Here is a 15,716-nt window from a genome sequence, read left to right as displayed (position 1 = left end):
GTTAAGTTACTACCGCTATCATCACTGTTACACTTGCTACAAAACTACTGCTATCACTGTTACCGTTACTATTGATGCTGTCACCACTACCAAAACTATCATATTACTTTGCTACTGATTACTTGCTACAGATAATTAATCTCCATGTGTGGTTGAATTGACAACTCAGCTGCTAATACCTTCAAATATTCTTTGGCTCCCCTTGTGTTGAATACTCTACCCTCGAAAACTGTTGCAATCCCCTATACTTGTGGGTTATCAGAGATCTATCCGATGTAATCTTCTTTTGTGGTGTGTTTGTCGAGATCTGATGAATTGTGGATTTATGATCAGCTTATCTATGAATATTGTTTGAATCTTCCCTGAATTCTTTTATGCATGATTTTATATCTTTGTAATTCTCTTCGAACTATCGGTTTGGTTTGGCCAACTAGATTGGTTTTTCTTGCAATGGGAGAAGTGCTTAGCTTTGGGTTCAATCTTGCGGTGTCCTCTCCCAGTGACAGTAGGGGCAGCGAGGCATGTATTGTATTGTTGCCATCATGGATAAAAATATGGGGTTTACATCATATTGCTTGAGTTTATTCCACTACATCATGTCATCTTACTTAAAGCGTTACTCTGTTCTTCATGAACTTAATACTCTAGATGCACGCAGGAGTCGGTCGATGTGTGGAGTAATAGTAGTAGATGCAGGCACGAGTCGGTCTACTTGACACGGACGTGATGCCTATATGCATAATCATTGCCTTGGATATCGTCATAACTTTGCGCTTTTCTATCAATTGCTCGAAAATAATTTGTTCACCCCCCGTATTATTTTCTATCTTGAGAGAAGCCTCTAGTAAAACCTATGTTCCCCGGGTCTATTCTCCATCATATAAGTTTACGATCTACTATTTTGCAATCTTTTACTTTCCGATCTATAAACCAAAAAACCCCAAAAATATTTACTTTATCTTTTGTTTAGTTTTATCTATCTCTACCAGATCTCATCTTTGAAAGTGACCGTGAAGGGATTGACAACCCCTTTATCGCGTTGGGTGCAAGTGTTTGATTGTTTGTGTAGGTATTGGTGATTTGTGTCTTGTCTCCTGCCGGATTGGTACCTTGGTTCTCTAACTGAGGGAAATACTTATCTCTACTTTGCTGCATCACCCTTTCCTCTTGAAGGAAAAAAACCAACGCAAGCTCAAGAAGTAGCATGGATGCAGTTGGATTACGGTCTACTTATCATGCACGTGATGCCTATACATGATTATGTCATGCACAATCATAGTCGTGAATGTCGCTTTTCTATCAATTGTCCAATAGTAATTTGTCTACCATGTCATTACCTGCTTCCCAGAGAGATGCCAATAGTGAGCATACGACCCTTGGGTCTATTTTCATCAATCCTTGTGTTTACAAAATTGCTCTTTTATTTTCTCTCCATTATTTTACCGCTCCACTATATTATTATCATCCATTATTTTCTTTTAACCTTGCAACTAGTAAGACGAGGGGATTGCCAAAACCACCTGCCAAGTTGGGTGCAGGCATTTATTTTGTTTGTGTGCAGGTGTTCCTTATCTTGTTAGCTTGTAGACTCCTACTGGTTCAATTAAACCTTGGTTCTTAACTAAGAGAAATACTTTTGAAGGAAATATGCCCTAGAGGCAATAATAAAGTTGTTATTTATATTTCCTTATACCATAATAAATGTTTATCATTCATGCTACAATTGTATTAATCGGAAACTTAGTACATGTGTGAATACATAGACAAACAGAGTGTCACTAGTATGCCTCTACTTGACTAGCTCGTTGATCAAAGATGGTTAAGTTTCCTAGCCATGGACAAGGACTTGTCATTTGATAAACAGGATCACATCATTAGAGAATGATGTGAGACTTGACCCATCCATTAGCTTAGCACGATGATCGTTTTGTTTACTACTATTGCTTTCTCCATAACTTATACATGTTCCTATGACTATGAGATTATGCAACTCCCGAATACTGGAGGAACACTTAGTGTGCTATCAAACGTCACAACATAACTGGGTGACTATAAAGATGCTCTACAGGTGTCTCCGGTGGTGTTTGTTGAGTTGGCATAGATCAAGATTAGGATTTGTCACTCCGTGTATCGAAGAGGTATCTTTGGGCCTCTCGGTAATGCACATCACTATAAGCCTTGCAAGCAATGTAACTAATGGGTTAGTTACGTGATGTAGCATTACGTAACGAGTAAAGAGACTTGCCGGTAACGAGATTGAACTAGGTATGATGATACCGACGATCGAATATCGGGCAAGTAACATACCAATGACAAAGGGAACAACGTATGTTGTTATGCGGTTTGACCGATAAAGATCTTCGTAGAATATGTAGGAACCAATATGAGCAGCCAGGTTCCGCTATTGGTTATTGACCAAAGATGAGTCTCGGTCATGTCTACATAGTTCTCGAACCTGTAGGGTCCGCATGCTTAATGTTCGGTGACGATCGGTATTATGAGTTTATATGTTTTGATGGACCGAAGGTTGTTCGGAGTCCCGGATATGATCACGGACATGATGAGGAGTCTCGAAATGGTCGATACATAAAGATCGATATATTGGATGACTATGTTTGGACATCAGAATGGTTCCGGGTGAGTTCGGGCATATACCGGAGTACCGGGAGGTTACCGGAACCCCCCGGGAAGTATATGGGCCTTATTGGGCCATAGTGGGAGAGAGTAGAAGGGAGTCTAGGAGGGGGCGCGCCCCCAAGCCCAATCTGAATTGGGTGCCCCCCCCCCCTTTCCTTCCCCCTCTCTCCCCCTTCCTTCCTCTCCTAATCCAACTAGGGAAGGGGGGATCCTACTGCCGGTGGGAGTAGGACTCCCTTGGCCGCGCCATAGAGGGACAGCCCCTCCCCTCCTCCACTCCTTTATATATGGGGGAGGGGGCACCCCATAGACACACAAGTTGACAATTATCTTAGTCGTGTACGGTGCCCCCTCCACCATAATCCACCTCGGTCATATCGTTGCAGTGCTTAGGTGAAGCCTTGTTCCGGTAGCTTCATCATCACCGTCATCACGGCGTCGTGCTGAAGAAACTCTCCCTCGACACTCAGCTGGATCTAGAGTTCGTGGGACATCACTGAGTTGAACGTGTGCAGATCGCGGAGGTGCCGTACCTTCGGTGCTAGGATCGGTCAGATCCTGAAGATGTTCGACTACATCAACCGTGTTGTCATAACGCTTCCGCTTACGGTCTACGAGGGTACGTAGACAACACTCTTTTCCCCTCGTTGCTATGCATCACCTAGATGGATCTTGCCTGTGCGTAGGAATTTTTTTGAAATTACTGCGTTCCCCAACAACTCTTTGCTGTTGTGATACATCACCCTTCCTCTTTGGGGAAATACAACAACTCCTACGGGAGTTGCAACGTCTTGGACGACGCCAGGATGTTGTACTCCGCTAACTATGATGCCTTACTAGCGGTTAGACTACGCAGCAACCCTCCTAGTGCCCATTGGCTGGACCTGGCCCCGTCGTCATTACACGCCATCCTGCGACGGCTGTAGAGACCGGAGGCTGAGGCGACGGAGAGGATTGTGCAATGGTAGGCCCCTAGGGAAGAGTAGGATATGGAGAGGGGTAGATGGTAGGTGGGCATCGATCGTCATTAATGGTAGCGCCTTGGAATCCCGGTGCCTTGGAAGCCGTTAAAATGCGTGAGGGAACCGTTACGCCGCCGCGTGGCGAGATGGGTGGCCTCATTAATTACATTGACCGTTCGATGTGTCTATGACAAGTCGGGCCCGCTAGGAAGGGTTGACAAATAGTTCTTGGGTCATCCAGTCCTTTTTTAGGGGGGGGGCACCGGGGGCAATTCTATCCGCCACACCCTCCTTAACTCAAAAAGGATTTTTTTTACTTCATTTGGAAGTTTATCACAGAACTTCTGGGTCACTCCTCGGAGCTTCAAATTGTGGCATCGGTTCCATCATAAGGTTATGGTTGACAACAAAGGCTCTGTTGCTCAACCAGAAGTTACACCGGAAGTAGCCCCGAATCCTGGCCGTCGGGAATGTGCCTCTAGATTTTCGGAACTACCTTCGGGGGCGTGTTGGGACATCCCATTTGTGACTGGGTCGGCAGTTAGGGTTCCCTAAAATCATTTGCTACAGCCGCCAAACTAATCTGATAAGTTGGCGGTGTGGGTGTGGTGCCAAACGGTGCACAGGGTGGCATGGATTGGGATGGTGAAGTGGCATGGGATGGGGTAGAGACCGATACGAGATGTAGCGGAGAGGGTGACGTGGGATGGAGTGGAGGCCGGTACGGTCCAGAGAGGAGGGCATCATCGCTTCTTCCAAGGGTGCGCCTGTTCGGCAAGGATGAGGCGAGCAAGAGGAGTGGGCGATGACGCCCATAAATATATACAGCCATATTAATTGTACAACACATACGGATTCAAATGGGTCATACGGATTATTATTTTTTGATGGGAAGACCTTGATGCCCAGCTTTATTAAATCAAATAACTCTTACATCGTCTGCTAAAAATTTAGCAATAAAATCAGGAGGTGCATCCACCCACAATGAGGGAGTGTTTACACGACCCCCAATGAGCTAGCTGATGAGCAACTACATTTGACTCTCTGTTACAATGCTCAATAGTAACCTTCCTGATCTCTCTAAGCAATACTCTGCAAAACCCCAAGATAGGGACTGCCACCATAGAATGACCTTCATTAAGCTTTAAAGCTTCCACCACCGTGATGTTGTCCATCCTCACCGGGACATTGTTGCATCCTAGGCTTTGGATGCGTTTATGCCCTTCTAATAGTCACATTGGAGAAAAATAACATCGCAAGCGCTCGTGTCGCTCTTCGGGGGGCGGCACGAGCGAACCCTAGCCGCCGCCGCCCCGTCCCTCGCATCTGCAGCCCGCGGCCTGGCCGCTGCCGGAGGAGGCCGACGGCCGAAGCCCGCCTCGAAGGACGCCAGCGGCAAGGCACTCTTCTCCTCGCGACGGCGCTTTGCCCTGGAAGGCGTGGCCCGCTTGCGGCATGGCGGCGGAAGCCGGCGTGGTGGATCCGGCGGTGAACCTCTCGTAAGCGCAGCGAGGAGGTTCTGCGTGGCTGATCGGGGTCGCGCACGAGGGATTCAGGTCGTCTGGATCGATCTCGCGTTGGCGCCTTCGTCTTCAGCCGGCGCGGCCAGGGCGGCGACCCTGGCGTGGGGCGGCGGCCGCTTCCCCCATGGCCGATGGGTTGAGTCGTTGGCTTGCCTGGCCGGGTTGGGTGGCGGCGGTGGCTGCGGATCTGGCATCCCGGCCAGATCCGTCGTGCTTCGGCTATGGCCGGCCGGCGGCGTGTGATGGGCCGGGATGGGGTGGCCGGAGGTCCTCAACCGGCTTTCCGATGACACCATACGTCTACATGGCGAGGGTGTGCTCGGATCCAGTCAGCGGCGAGATCGTGGTGGCGCTACTTCCGATGAAAATCGCGCCGACTTCGGTCATGGCGGACGATGACGGCGTCTTCGATGCCTCGTGTTAAGGCATCGTCGTTGCAAACTGCTCAACATGATCGGGATGTTTCGGGGGAAACCCTAGATTTGGATCTACCGGATCGGACGATGACATCGCCTTCGATGTCGTGCTCCCTCCTGAGGGCATCGTTTTGGAGCAGGAGCTGGCTGGAAGGGACAAGGAGGAGCAGTGTTTCATTTACCGGAAGGCCGACGACGGATCCCGGCGGCATGGCGCTGCGGAGTTTCGGCGACGAGCGTGTGTGGATGGATACGTGTAGGATGGTGGCGTCGTCTGACGCCATGGTGGCGTCGACGACAGCTAAACCGGACAAGGTAGATGCAACAGTACAGTACTGAAGATGAAGTGATGGCAGGTGACTGTGGTGGCCTCATACCAGGTAGGTGTCCTGGTTGAGGAGTGCGCTGAACTGATGGATGCCCCATACCCGGCAGGCGTCCTGGTTGGGACCTCAGTTTTTAGATATTAGGTTTGGTTACGAGGTCTGTTTGGTATTAGCCTCAGACTATCAGTGTCCCTTCATCAGCTGTGTAGGAGTAGCGACAGATGTTGTCTAAACGTTGGCTTTAATCTTGTAAGGTCTTGTGTGAATAATTAATAAAATGACTGCATGCATTGTCCAGATGCAGAGGCTGGGGTCCTCCTCCATTTAAAAAAAAAGTAGTACAACAGCTTCTGCTGAAACAATGTCAGCCACACGCTCGAGTCTACTCGTGGATGCCAAGATGAAACTCTCTCGATGATCTCTGACTATGGTTGGCTCTACACGATCCGAGTATTCTTCTTCACAGAAAGATATCAATGTCTTTTTTTCGAGATTGGATATCAATGTTTAGAACCTGCTAACTTTCTAAGGCCGGGTCATTCGGATTTCAATAGGGTTTAGACTTGACTTCTTTTTTGAAATATTAGGGTTAGACTTGACTTAATAGTTTTTTAATGTTATTAGTTGTTTAAGTATGAAGGGGGGGACAGACCGACCTTGATCGTTGATGTGTTTGTAGGGTGTATCGAAGCATATCTTTTCCCTCGCAAAAAAAAAGGTGTATCGAAGCAAAAGTAAAATGGGGAAAGGTATCAATTGTAGCGCCTACGTCACATGGAGCCCATGTCCCATTTCGTGTTCGTGGAATCCAGGCAGGCCCGATCGGACGGCTTCATCGATCGCCTCATAAATCACGAGCGTCAGCGATTCCCAGTGCAGCAACTTCATCGATGGCATGGCACGGCGTCCCGCCGTGGTCTGCTCGACTCCTCGTGCAGCGGTCAGCCCCGCCTGGCCAGTGCCCAGACCAGTACTCACAGTGCAATTATCACGCAAGTAGCCCAGGGCACCCCTCCAGTGGCCGTAGCAGTACGCCCATGCCCCCAGCCAGCGAGCAGAGCGGGGCGGAGTGCCGAATGATGGCGCACCGGGTCCGGAGCCGGGCCACGGCAGGCAGCGGCAGCGGCAGCGGCGGCGGCGATGATGATGTCGCGCCCGCGACAGCGTCGCTCTGCCCGCCCCGTACGGGTACAACCTCGCTTCGCGTCCGCCGCTCCACGCCCCTCGCCGGCCAGCAGCACGTGCCCGCGGGGCCGCCGCGCAGGCCACCGCCGCCCCACACCGAGCCGGGCGAGTCGCAAAGCGGCGCAGCTTTGCGGAAAGCCGCTGCCGGCCGTGCCCTGCCCCCGCGTGTCCGGGCTCCCGAACCCCCCTACCTCCCCGACGCGGCCCGGGTTTCCGCTGCTACAGCGACACCACCACCACCTCGTCTGCGTCGAGGCTCCTGTCATGTGCTCCCAATTGAATCGTGGTGTGGGAGCGCTGGTTGGTTGGTCGGTTGGGAGTAGATGATATGCAGAGAGAACGGCTGTCCAAATGCAATGCTACTACATCACGTTACACACACAATGCATCAGTTTCCAGCATCAAGTTCCCACGATCGACTCTGCCGACGAGGAGGAATTGATCGTCGTCCCACAGCTTGGCACGATGGCTTCTGGAGTAGTATAATATAGCACTAGCTTTCTTTTGTCTGAACATATATAATCTGGTAGCAGTTTCGTTTGGATAAGATTGACGAACCAGAGTACGAGCCAAAAATACATAAAACTGATTGGATAGATAACCCTTATCCTGAGTAGCACCAACAACATGATCAAAATTGCAATACTATCATCCCTAGTTGTCCTCAAGTAAAGCTCTGCCACAAACAAGCAGACCAAAATACTAGTAGTAATCAGCCTACAACAGCTGAACAAGATTCCGTAGGTGTTCTATCATCAGTTCATACATTTTGCGTCCACATAAACACACGAATTTCAGCACTCGGTGCATGTCATGTTTACATTTGAAACAAATTATGAAGGCTACCTGGCACCGAAAATCGCATGGATGGATTGGCATGGCACTGCTCATTGCTACTTGCATTCCAGCCCTGCCTCCGCTGCTCGCCGGGGCGTGCTCTTCCTCCGGTTCCCAATCTGCCTGAACCCATTGGTCCTGGCCGATTCATCGCTGCTTGATCGAACGCTGGAATTGCTGTTCTCTTCCAGGACCATGTTGGGGCTCTCCTTCAGTGGCCTGCCTCTCTTCACACCAGCACTTGCATTCAGTTTAACATCTTTGCCATCTTCATCGCCGCCATCGACATCTTCTACGAAATTCTCAACATCAACCTGTTCGGTTTTATCGGCGAAGTGCTTCTGCGGCCTCCCTCTCCTCTTTCTTGCAGGCACGACCTCTTCACCGCTGCTTCCTTTGTCTTCATGGCTCCTGGCAATGGCCGCCGTCCTTCCTCTGCCTCTGCCTCTTCCTCTACCCATTGGTTGGTTCAACTCAGCAGCAGCAGCAGCAGCAAGAACTATAGATTGGTTTGGGCAACCACTGAAGCGGCTGCTTCTACTCTATCAGTATCAGTTTGCTTACTGAAACTGGAGTGTTTTACAGAGACACCTTGTGCTAAGATAATCCAGCTAAAGTTCTACAAATCTGCAGCAGTGGCATGAAGAACAGCGGTTACAAATTTTTACTCCTGAACCGATTTGGATTGGTAATAGAAATCAGCAAAGTGAGCTAATCTACATGCCGTTATCAAGCAAGCTACATCAGTAAATGTTCTATTGAGTTCTTGGTTTGTGAAGGTGAGAATGAACTAGTATTATGATTCTTATTCATTCTCGAGAAAAGTACGATTCTCATTGAGATCCATGGCAATCGAAAAGATGCAAATTCAGATCAAGCAACCCAAATATCCAGACGCAAGCTACACAAAACAGCAAAGCAATACGCATCTGACGGATACAGACTTAAATAAATCTCTTACAGAACATATAACATCTATCTATGCAAGAAAGCAGAAAGATATATAAACAAGGACTGATTCAAATCAACAGCTGAACCATTTCTCAGATTAATGGATGGAAAACGAGGAACTGACCTGCCACAAAGCTGGCGTCTACTCCAAGCAGCAGCACCAATCTCAGCAAAAAAGAAGAAGATGGAGCTCTCCTGGCGCTAGAGGAAAACAAACGATGGATCGGTGGCAATCCTTGGCCTGCGATGCCGGAAGTACAGCGGATCGGGAGGCAACAGCAAAGATTGCTATATGTGGCGTGCGGGAAGCGGGAGGGGGCTCTTATCGACGAACAGCTACCAAAGCTAGCCAGCGCTCTGCTACTTCTGGATGGCTGAGCTCCAATAGCTGCTGGGGCATAGCAGGCAGCAGCGGGGGCGAGAGAGAGAGAGAGGGAAAGAGAGGGGGAGCTAGCCCTTCTAGATATATAGTTGAGGGGTCATTTGCCCGTTGTTTATCATTTTTTTTACTTGCAGCCTACCCACCGTTGAAGATAGTTATGTGCTTCTCAGCAATTTCCCGGCTTAAAAAGTTAATCGGCGTGGATCCCTAGGAACGTGCTGCAGTTTTACCATGATGGCATTTTTGCTCAGTGTTAGCGGATGTTTAACGTCGGTAGCAGTAGACAGTAGTTGCCTTGCCTGCCTTTCGACACCTGACACAGCATCCCTGCGCCTGTGCCTCCTAGGGTTACCAACCATTCTACTGGTCATGTTCTACTATTTACCGCACAGTATTAGCCGTGGCCCTGCATGTTTCTACTCGGCGTGCTACCAGCTTATGCAGTGTCTAATAGTAGAGTGCGAGTGAACGTCATTGATTAATTATCTACAGTGAAACGGCACTTACTTACCGCTACCGGACAGTGGTTAGACAAAGCCGACCCCGCTCCAGCTCCTGTGGCAAGTGGCTCGACTAAATTATTTCTGAATCCTGACACGGCACTGCACCGTGATTTCTTCTTCCCCTCTCTGCTTTGAATTCGTATTTCACCTTCTTATTTACAATTACTCGCGTGGATTTTGGATCGAGGTGATTTTTTTTTCTAGGTCAAGGACCAAACTAGCGAGGACGCGTACCGATGATCAGTGGTGTGGCACCACCGTATCTCTACACAAGCATGAAAGAGGATGGATGTACTTGCTGCTCTTGATGTCAGGTCCTGGCCGAGTTATTGCCCTTCAATTCTCACCGCTAACTTGTGAACTCGGCATGCTCGAAACATGAACTGTGAATTAAAAAAAATACAATTTTATTTGGTAAAAAATATCATTCTACAATAACTCAGCGCAGCAAAAGATTTTGTGTTTCGTCACCACATCCGGATCTGCATCTGCGTTCCACCAGCAGCACCAGAGGCATCAGCTGGGGTACAGTTTACGCTGAGGTTTTGCAAATAAAGCGTGGGAGATTAGGACCACGTACGGCCCTTGATGACGCGCGCTGCAGATCCACGCCATCTGATCTGCTGACACGAAAAAGGACGGAAAAATGATCTAGGTGCAGACCAAATTGCAGGAGGATCAGACCTACCGATGCCCAGCTAGGCCCCCTCTGCCCCTTGTTTCAGCTCAAATCAAATCCAACACGTTCCCCCTTCAGAATGCTCATTGCATGCTTCCCCTACCTCCAGGTTGCTCGTCCCAGAGGTTTCTCCAAAGCTGATGATGAAATCCCCCGAAACCAAATCTGTTGAAAGTTGAAAACGAGTTTATTTATTGTTAGATGGATCAGCCGCGTTACGTGCATCTCAAGTTTCTAGCGTACATTCGTCGCCGTGAAGGCCACCCTTCACCAGCCTGAAAACTGAGAATAAGACATGAGATCAACACCGGTCATATATAACCTCAGGTTTCTAGTCTCGGTTCGTCGTCGTGAAGGCCACCCTCCACCAGCCTGAAAACAGAGAACAAGACGTAAGATCAACATCAGCCATGTATATAACCTACGACGAAGCTAACGCTTGACAAACAATTTCAGAAAGACAGAAAGAGACAGAAACTATACCTGGTTCCATTATAATGATGTGAGTACAGTTTTTGGACTGCAAGGACAGCAACCACTCACAAGTAGAAGTATGGCTATACAAACAATAATAAGATTGGATTACAATGTCGTGATGACAATAAGATTTTCCATGCGGCTTGCATCACTGAGTCTAAAACTCATATGAAATGGAAACTAAGATTTGATTACTATCTCGAACACAACACCCAGTGTACACATACAACACGAGAAAATACAAACCATGAAGGCACTATCCAAATCGTATGTTTTCGATGTTCATCACTACACGCTTTGCGCACTTTCACACAGTTACAGTACACTATTTGGGCAAAGATTTGATAAAATTGACAATGAGATCTACCATCTGGGCATCAAAAGCAGGACCTTCCATTTGGAAGTGACCGGCTCCTTCAATCAAGTGTGTATCAACCCGTCCAGCAGCCGACCTGAGCTTGTTTTGCAGCTGCTTTACGCTCGTAAAGCCATCTTTGGTTCCCATGATGAATAACTTTGGTTTCTCAGACTTGAGGATAGCATCATGATGTCTGCCGAATAGGATTGAGGCCATTAAACCAAATGGGTAGCCGATGCTAACATAGCCAACCACCTGGTCAACTTTATCAACTGCAGATCCCGCAATTGGTGCTCCTGTGACAGGAAACTAGACTGAGATACATGACCAAACTTAATTCAGTACTTACATGAATGGATGAAGAAAACTAGTAGGCATAACGATTTCGTCATCATCCTGATCCAGTATTGTATTTTGTGCAACAACACAAGTTCTCTTACCGGTACTTAATTAGTTGCCACTGCTTTGCACTGTGTTAACATTACGAAATCTTAAGACCCTTGCACGTCAATCCAGTTAGGAGCACAGGGAGCAGTACTGGGTAGAGGTAAGCAGAGTAGGTGTGCTTTGCACACCTCATTACTGTCAAGTCAATACTAATCTTTAGGACAGATGAGTGGCCAAAAATAGGTACAGCACAACTGTCTCATGTCCAGGTTGCTTCCGAGAAATACTCCCTCCGTTCGGAATTACTTGTCTCGGATATGGATGTATCTAGAACTAAAATACATCCAGATACATCTATTTCTGCGACAAGTAATTCCGAACGGAGGGAGTACTAATCTGCTTAGTCTAGTGTCCTGCATTAATGATCGGATGAAAAGTAGTGGTAATGATCTAGCAAGAAAGGTTGCTTCTGAGAAGATTGGGGTTACCCTAAAAACAGGAGAAGGTCACCATGGGAGCCTCTTAGACACGGTGATGAGGAACCCTCGCCTCTATCACACGGGTTACTTAGCACCTGCTCAACTGCTCTGAATACATTTCAGTGATAATACTCAGCTGTTAGTTAGATCTTTGGACTTTAGGGTCACTGAAATAGTAAAAGAACTGTTTGATGAGTACATTTGAAGGAAAATTCAATGATGACAGAAAGTTTGAGCTTTCGATTCTGATGCAACAGTGCAACACATCGCCTATTCATTAGTCGCGGGTCAAGATGAGTGTCTAATTGTTGTCAATTGCTTATGCCAATTGTTGACATACAGTTTCAGAAGAGCTACTTGTTTGGTCAATTTTGATTACTGGCCTCACTGAATCTCGCGTCACGGCAAACTGAAGATGCATCGCCGCATCGGTGGAGAAGACCGGGGTATCCTACGTTAATAAGGATAGGCTGAAAAATAGTGGTGATAACCTAACAAGAAAAATTGCTTCTGAGAAGACTGGGGTTGCCTTAACAATACGATAAGGTCAGTCACTGGAGCCTCTGAGTCTCAAGGGTTGCTTAGCAGCCCCTCAACAGCCCCGAGCACAAATCAGTGAGACAGTGAGTAATACCCAGCTGTTAGTTTGATCTTTGGACTTTGGGGACACTGAAGTAATAAGAAAATTGTACGATGAGTACATTTGAAGGCAAATTCCATCAGGACAAAAGGTTGTTTGAGCTTTCAATTCCAATGCAACAGTGCAACGCATCACCTATCCATTTCAGGTCGCAGGTCAAGATGAGTGCTTAATCAGTTAATCGTCAATTGCGTATGCCATTTGCTGATATGCAGTTTCAGAATAGCTACTGACTTGGTCAATTTGATTACCGGCTTCGCTGAATCTCACAACAAGGCAAACCGAACACTTACGGAGAGGAGCGAGGGGGTCGGCGGAGTTAACCTACCGGCGGAAGAGCCGATGAGGAGGACGGCGCGCGGCTTGAGGGTGTCGGCGACCCAGCGGCAGACGGCGACGACGTCCCCGACCTCGCTGGAGCCCGTGAGCGAGGCGCGGCCGGTGGAGCGCCCGGCGCCGCGCATGTCGAAGGTGACGGCGCGGTGGCCCCGCTCCGCGAGGCCCTGGGCCATGCCGCGCAGCAGGCCCTGCACGCCGCCGAGGATCGTGTAGGGGTGCACGAGCACCACCGCCACGTCCTCCGCGCCCTCCACCGGCGCCGCCGACTTGAAGACCCGCACGCTCAGCTTGGCCCCGTCCGCCGCCTCCACCGTCGTCCACTCCATCCTGCTCCCGTCCGGCTCCGGCCAGTCCACTCCGGGGGGTTGAGCTACTTCCTGCCCCGATTTGATCTGCCCCGTACCATTTTGTTCCTTCCTTAACTTCGGTTGGTTTTCGGTAGTTGCCTTGGTTAATGCCCGGTGGGCTGTAAGCCCGTTAGGCCGTGGTACGGCCCGCTTGCAGTTTACTGAAGAAGAAAGTATAGTTTTCCCTCCTCAAATCCTCCTTAATGGATCAATAACCTCCGCAACTTCAAAACCGGATTATTTTCCCCCTAAACGTTGCAAAACCGTATAAATCTCAGCCTAGGTGGTTTTGGAGAGAATTGAAGGTGGTTTTGCTTCTGTTTTCTCTCTTGTTACTTTCCACATCGGTAGTACGTACACACCAGATGTCGAAGGCCATGCGGTTCATGCCTTGCCGCGAGTTGACTCCCTTGGCGAAGACGAGCACGTCGCCACTTGGCGCTCAACCTCCTCGGCGTCCCCGCCGCCTGAGATAATGATGACCGGGCTCATGCATCTGCGCCGGCAATAAGCAGCTTGCCGGTCCAGCTGCACGCGCGCCAGTGACACGCTGTGATGCGGTGTCGCGCGCTCATTGCGGCTGTGGCCATCACCATGTCACTCGCAGCAGTCCTCTGCTTTAGCTGCCCCTGCTGGGCTGCTCGTCGCGGCCGCGCGCTGCAGCTCGTCCCGCCACGTCGGATGTACGCCTGCCTCTTCGCCATCCGCGGACTACTGCGTTCGCCGGCCAAAATTCACGATCTTTGCTGCCAGAGACTGAGGTCGTGCTTCTCCCGGTCTGACAGGTGCTCGTACTACACTGCCCCCGGGCTGCTGCAGAAAATGCCAACGGGAACGCGATGTGATCATTTGGCCGCGGGATATCGTCGGTGTGCGCGCGCTCGGGAAGCTGCCGGCGTTTGGGTGCCGCTCGTACTCCTGCGCGCAGGCAGAGGCGAAATTATTTCCACACCCTCCTGTGTATATTTGTCAATTCAGGATCAACTTGACAACACAGCGAAATGGTATCATTGCAGAACATTAAAATAAGTATAAAATATAAGTTTAATAACTCTTGTCACAAGGCATACATAGTGAAATGTCTCATGACATTTATTACAACCAAAAACACAGCGGAATATATAAATACGTAGCGACTCCATCTCCGCCACAGGCAGTCGATGTAGTAAACGTGTCCTCACTCCTCAGGATCATCATAATAGTCGTAGTCGATGCCCTCGTCTTCATAGATCTCTGTTGTTCAACAAAAGTATTGTCACGAGTACATTACGTAATCAACATGCCTCCCACGGGGAAGGACCTAATAGCTACATGTGGCTTCAAATGAAGGCTGTATGGCTCAATTTGCATAAAGCTAATTTTGTTTGACAAATAAAGTAGTTGGATAAAAGCAGTTTTAGATGAAAACATGTTTTATCTCCAGAACTGTTGGAAATATGCCCTAGAGGCAATAATAAAATGGTTATTATTATATTTCCTTGTTAATGATAATTGTCTATTGTTCATGCTATAACTGTGTTATCCGGAAATCATAATACATGTGTGAATACATAGACCACAACATGTCCCTAGTGAGCCTCTAGTTGACTAGCTCGTTGATCAATAGATGGTTACGGTTTCCTGACCATGGACATTGGATGTCATTGATAACGGGATCACATCATTAGGAGAATGGTGTGATGGACAAAACCCAATCCTAAGCATAGCACAAGATCGTGTAGTTCGTCTGCTAAAGCTTTTCTAATGTCAAGTATCTTTTCCTTAGACCATGAGATTGTGCAACTCCCGGATACCGTAGGAATGCTTTGGGTGTGCCAAATGTCACAACGTAACTGGGTGGCTATAAAGGTGCACTACGGGTATCTCCGAAAGTATCTATTGGGTTGGCACGAATCGAGACTGGGATTTGTCACTCCGTATGACGGAGAGGTATCTCTGGGCCCACTCGGTAAGACATCATCGTAGTGAGCTCAATGTGACTAAGGGGTTGGTCACAGGATGATGTGTTACGGAACGAGTAAAGAGACTTACCATAACGAGATTGAACCAGGTATCGGTATACCGACGATCGTATCTCGGGCAAGTGCTATACCGGTAGACAAAGGGAATTGTATACGGGATTGATTGAATCCTCGACATCATGGTTCATCCGATGAGATCATCATGGAACATGTGGGAGTCAACAAGGGTATCCAGATCCAGCTGTTGGTTATTGGCTGGAGAGATGTCTCGGTCATGTCTGCATGATTCCCGAACCCGTAGGGTCTACACACTTAAGGTTCGAAGAC

General features: G+C 48.5%; 2 protein-coding genes across 2 annotated transcripts; both read right to left on the bottom strand.

Moving 5' to 3' along the window:
• Window positions 1–7,625: 7,625 nt before the first annotated feature.
• LOC125514368 (uncharacterized) lies at window positions 7,626–9,281 on the bottom strand. Its single transcript, XM_048679677.2, has 2 exons — window positions 8,962–9,281; window positions 7,626–8,513 (listed from the first exon to the last, which is right to left on the bottom strand). Exon 2 carries the CDS (start codon window positions 8,345–8,347, stop codon window positions 7,943–7,945), a length of 405 nt encoding a protein of 134 aa, XP_048535634.1. The 5' UTR covers window positions 8,348–8,513; window positions 8,962–9,281; the 3' UTR covers window positions 7,626–7,942.
• A 1,766-nt stretch (window positions 9,282–11,047) lies between these two features.
• Window positions 11,048–13,507, bottom strand: LOC125514367 (alpha/beta-Hydrolases superfamily protein). Its single transcript, XM_048679676.2, has 2 exons — window positions 13,071–13,507; window positions 11,048–11,532 (listed from the first exon to the last, which is right to left on the bottom strand). Exons 1-2 carry the CDS (start codon window positions 13,405–13,407, stop codon window positions 11,204–11,206), a joined length of 666 nt encoding a protein of 221 aa, XP_048535633.1. The 5' UTR covers window positions 13,408–13,507; the 3' UTR covers window positions 11,048–11,203.
• Window positions 13,508–15,716: the final 2,209 nt, after the last annotated feature.

Source organism: Triticum urartu, chromosome 6A (assembly GCF_056163025.1).
Source record: "Triticum urartu cultivar PI428250 chromosome 6A, HENAU_Tu73, whole genome shotgun sequence".
In the NCBI taxonomy this organism is placed as follows: Eukaryota; Viridiplantae; Streptophyta; class Magnoliopsida; order Poales; family Poaceae; genus Triticum; species Triticum urartu.
This window is presented reverse-complemented; position numbering and strand designations above follow the sequence as displayed.

Coding starts and splice junctions, on each gene's coding strand:
- LOC125514368 (XM_048679677.2), bottom strand. CDS start 8,347: ATGGGTAGAGGAAGAGGCAGAGGCAGAGGAAGGACGGCGGCCATTGCC.
- LOC125514367 (XM_048679676.2), bottom strand. CDS start 13,407: ATGGAGTGGACGACGGTGGAGGCGGCGGACGGGGCCAAGCTGAGCGTG. Junction 11,533..13,070: donor CCTCATCGGCTCTTCCGCCG/GTAGGTTAACTC, acceptor TTCCTGTCACAG/GAGCACCAATTGCGGGATCT.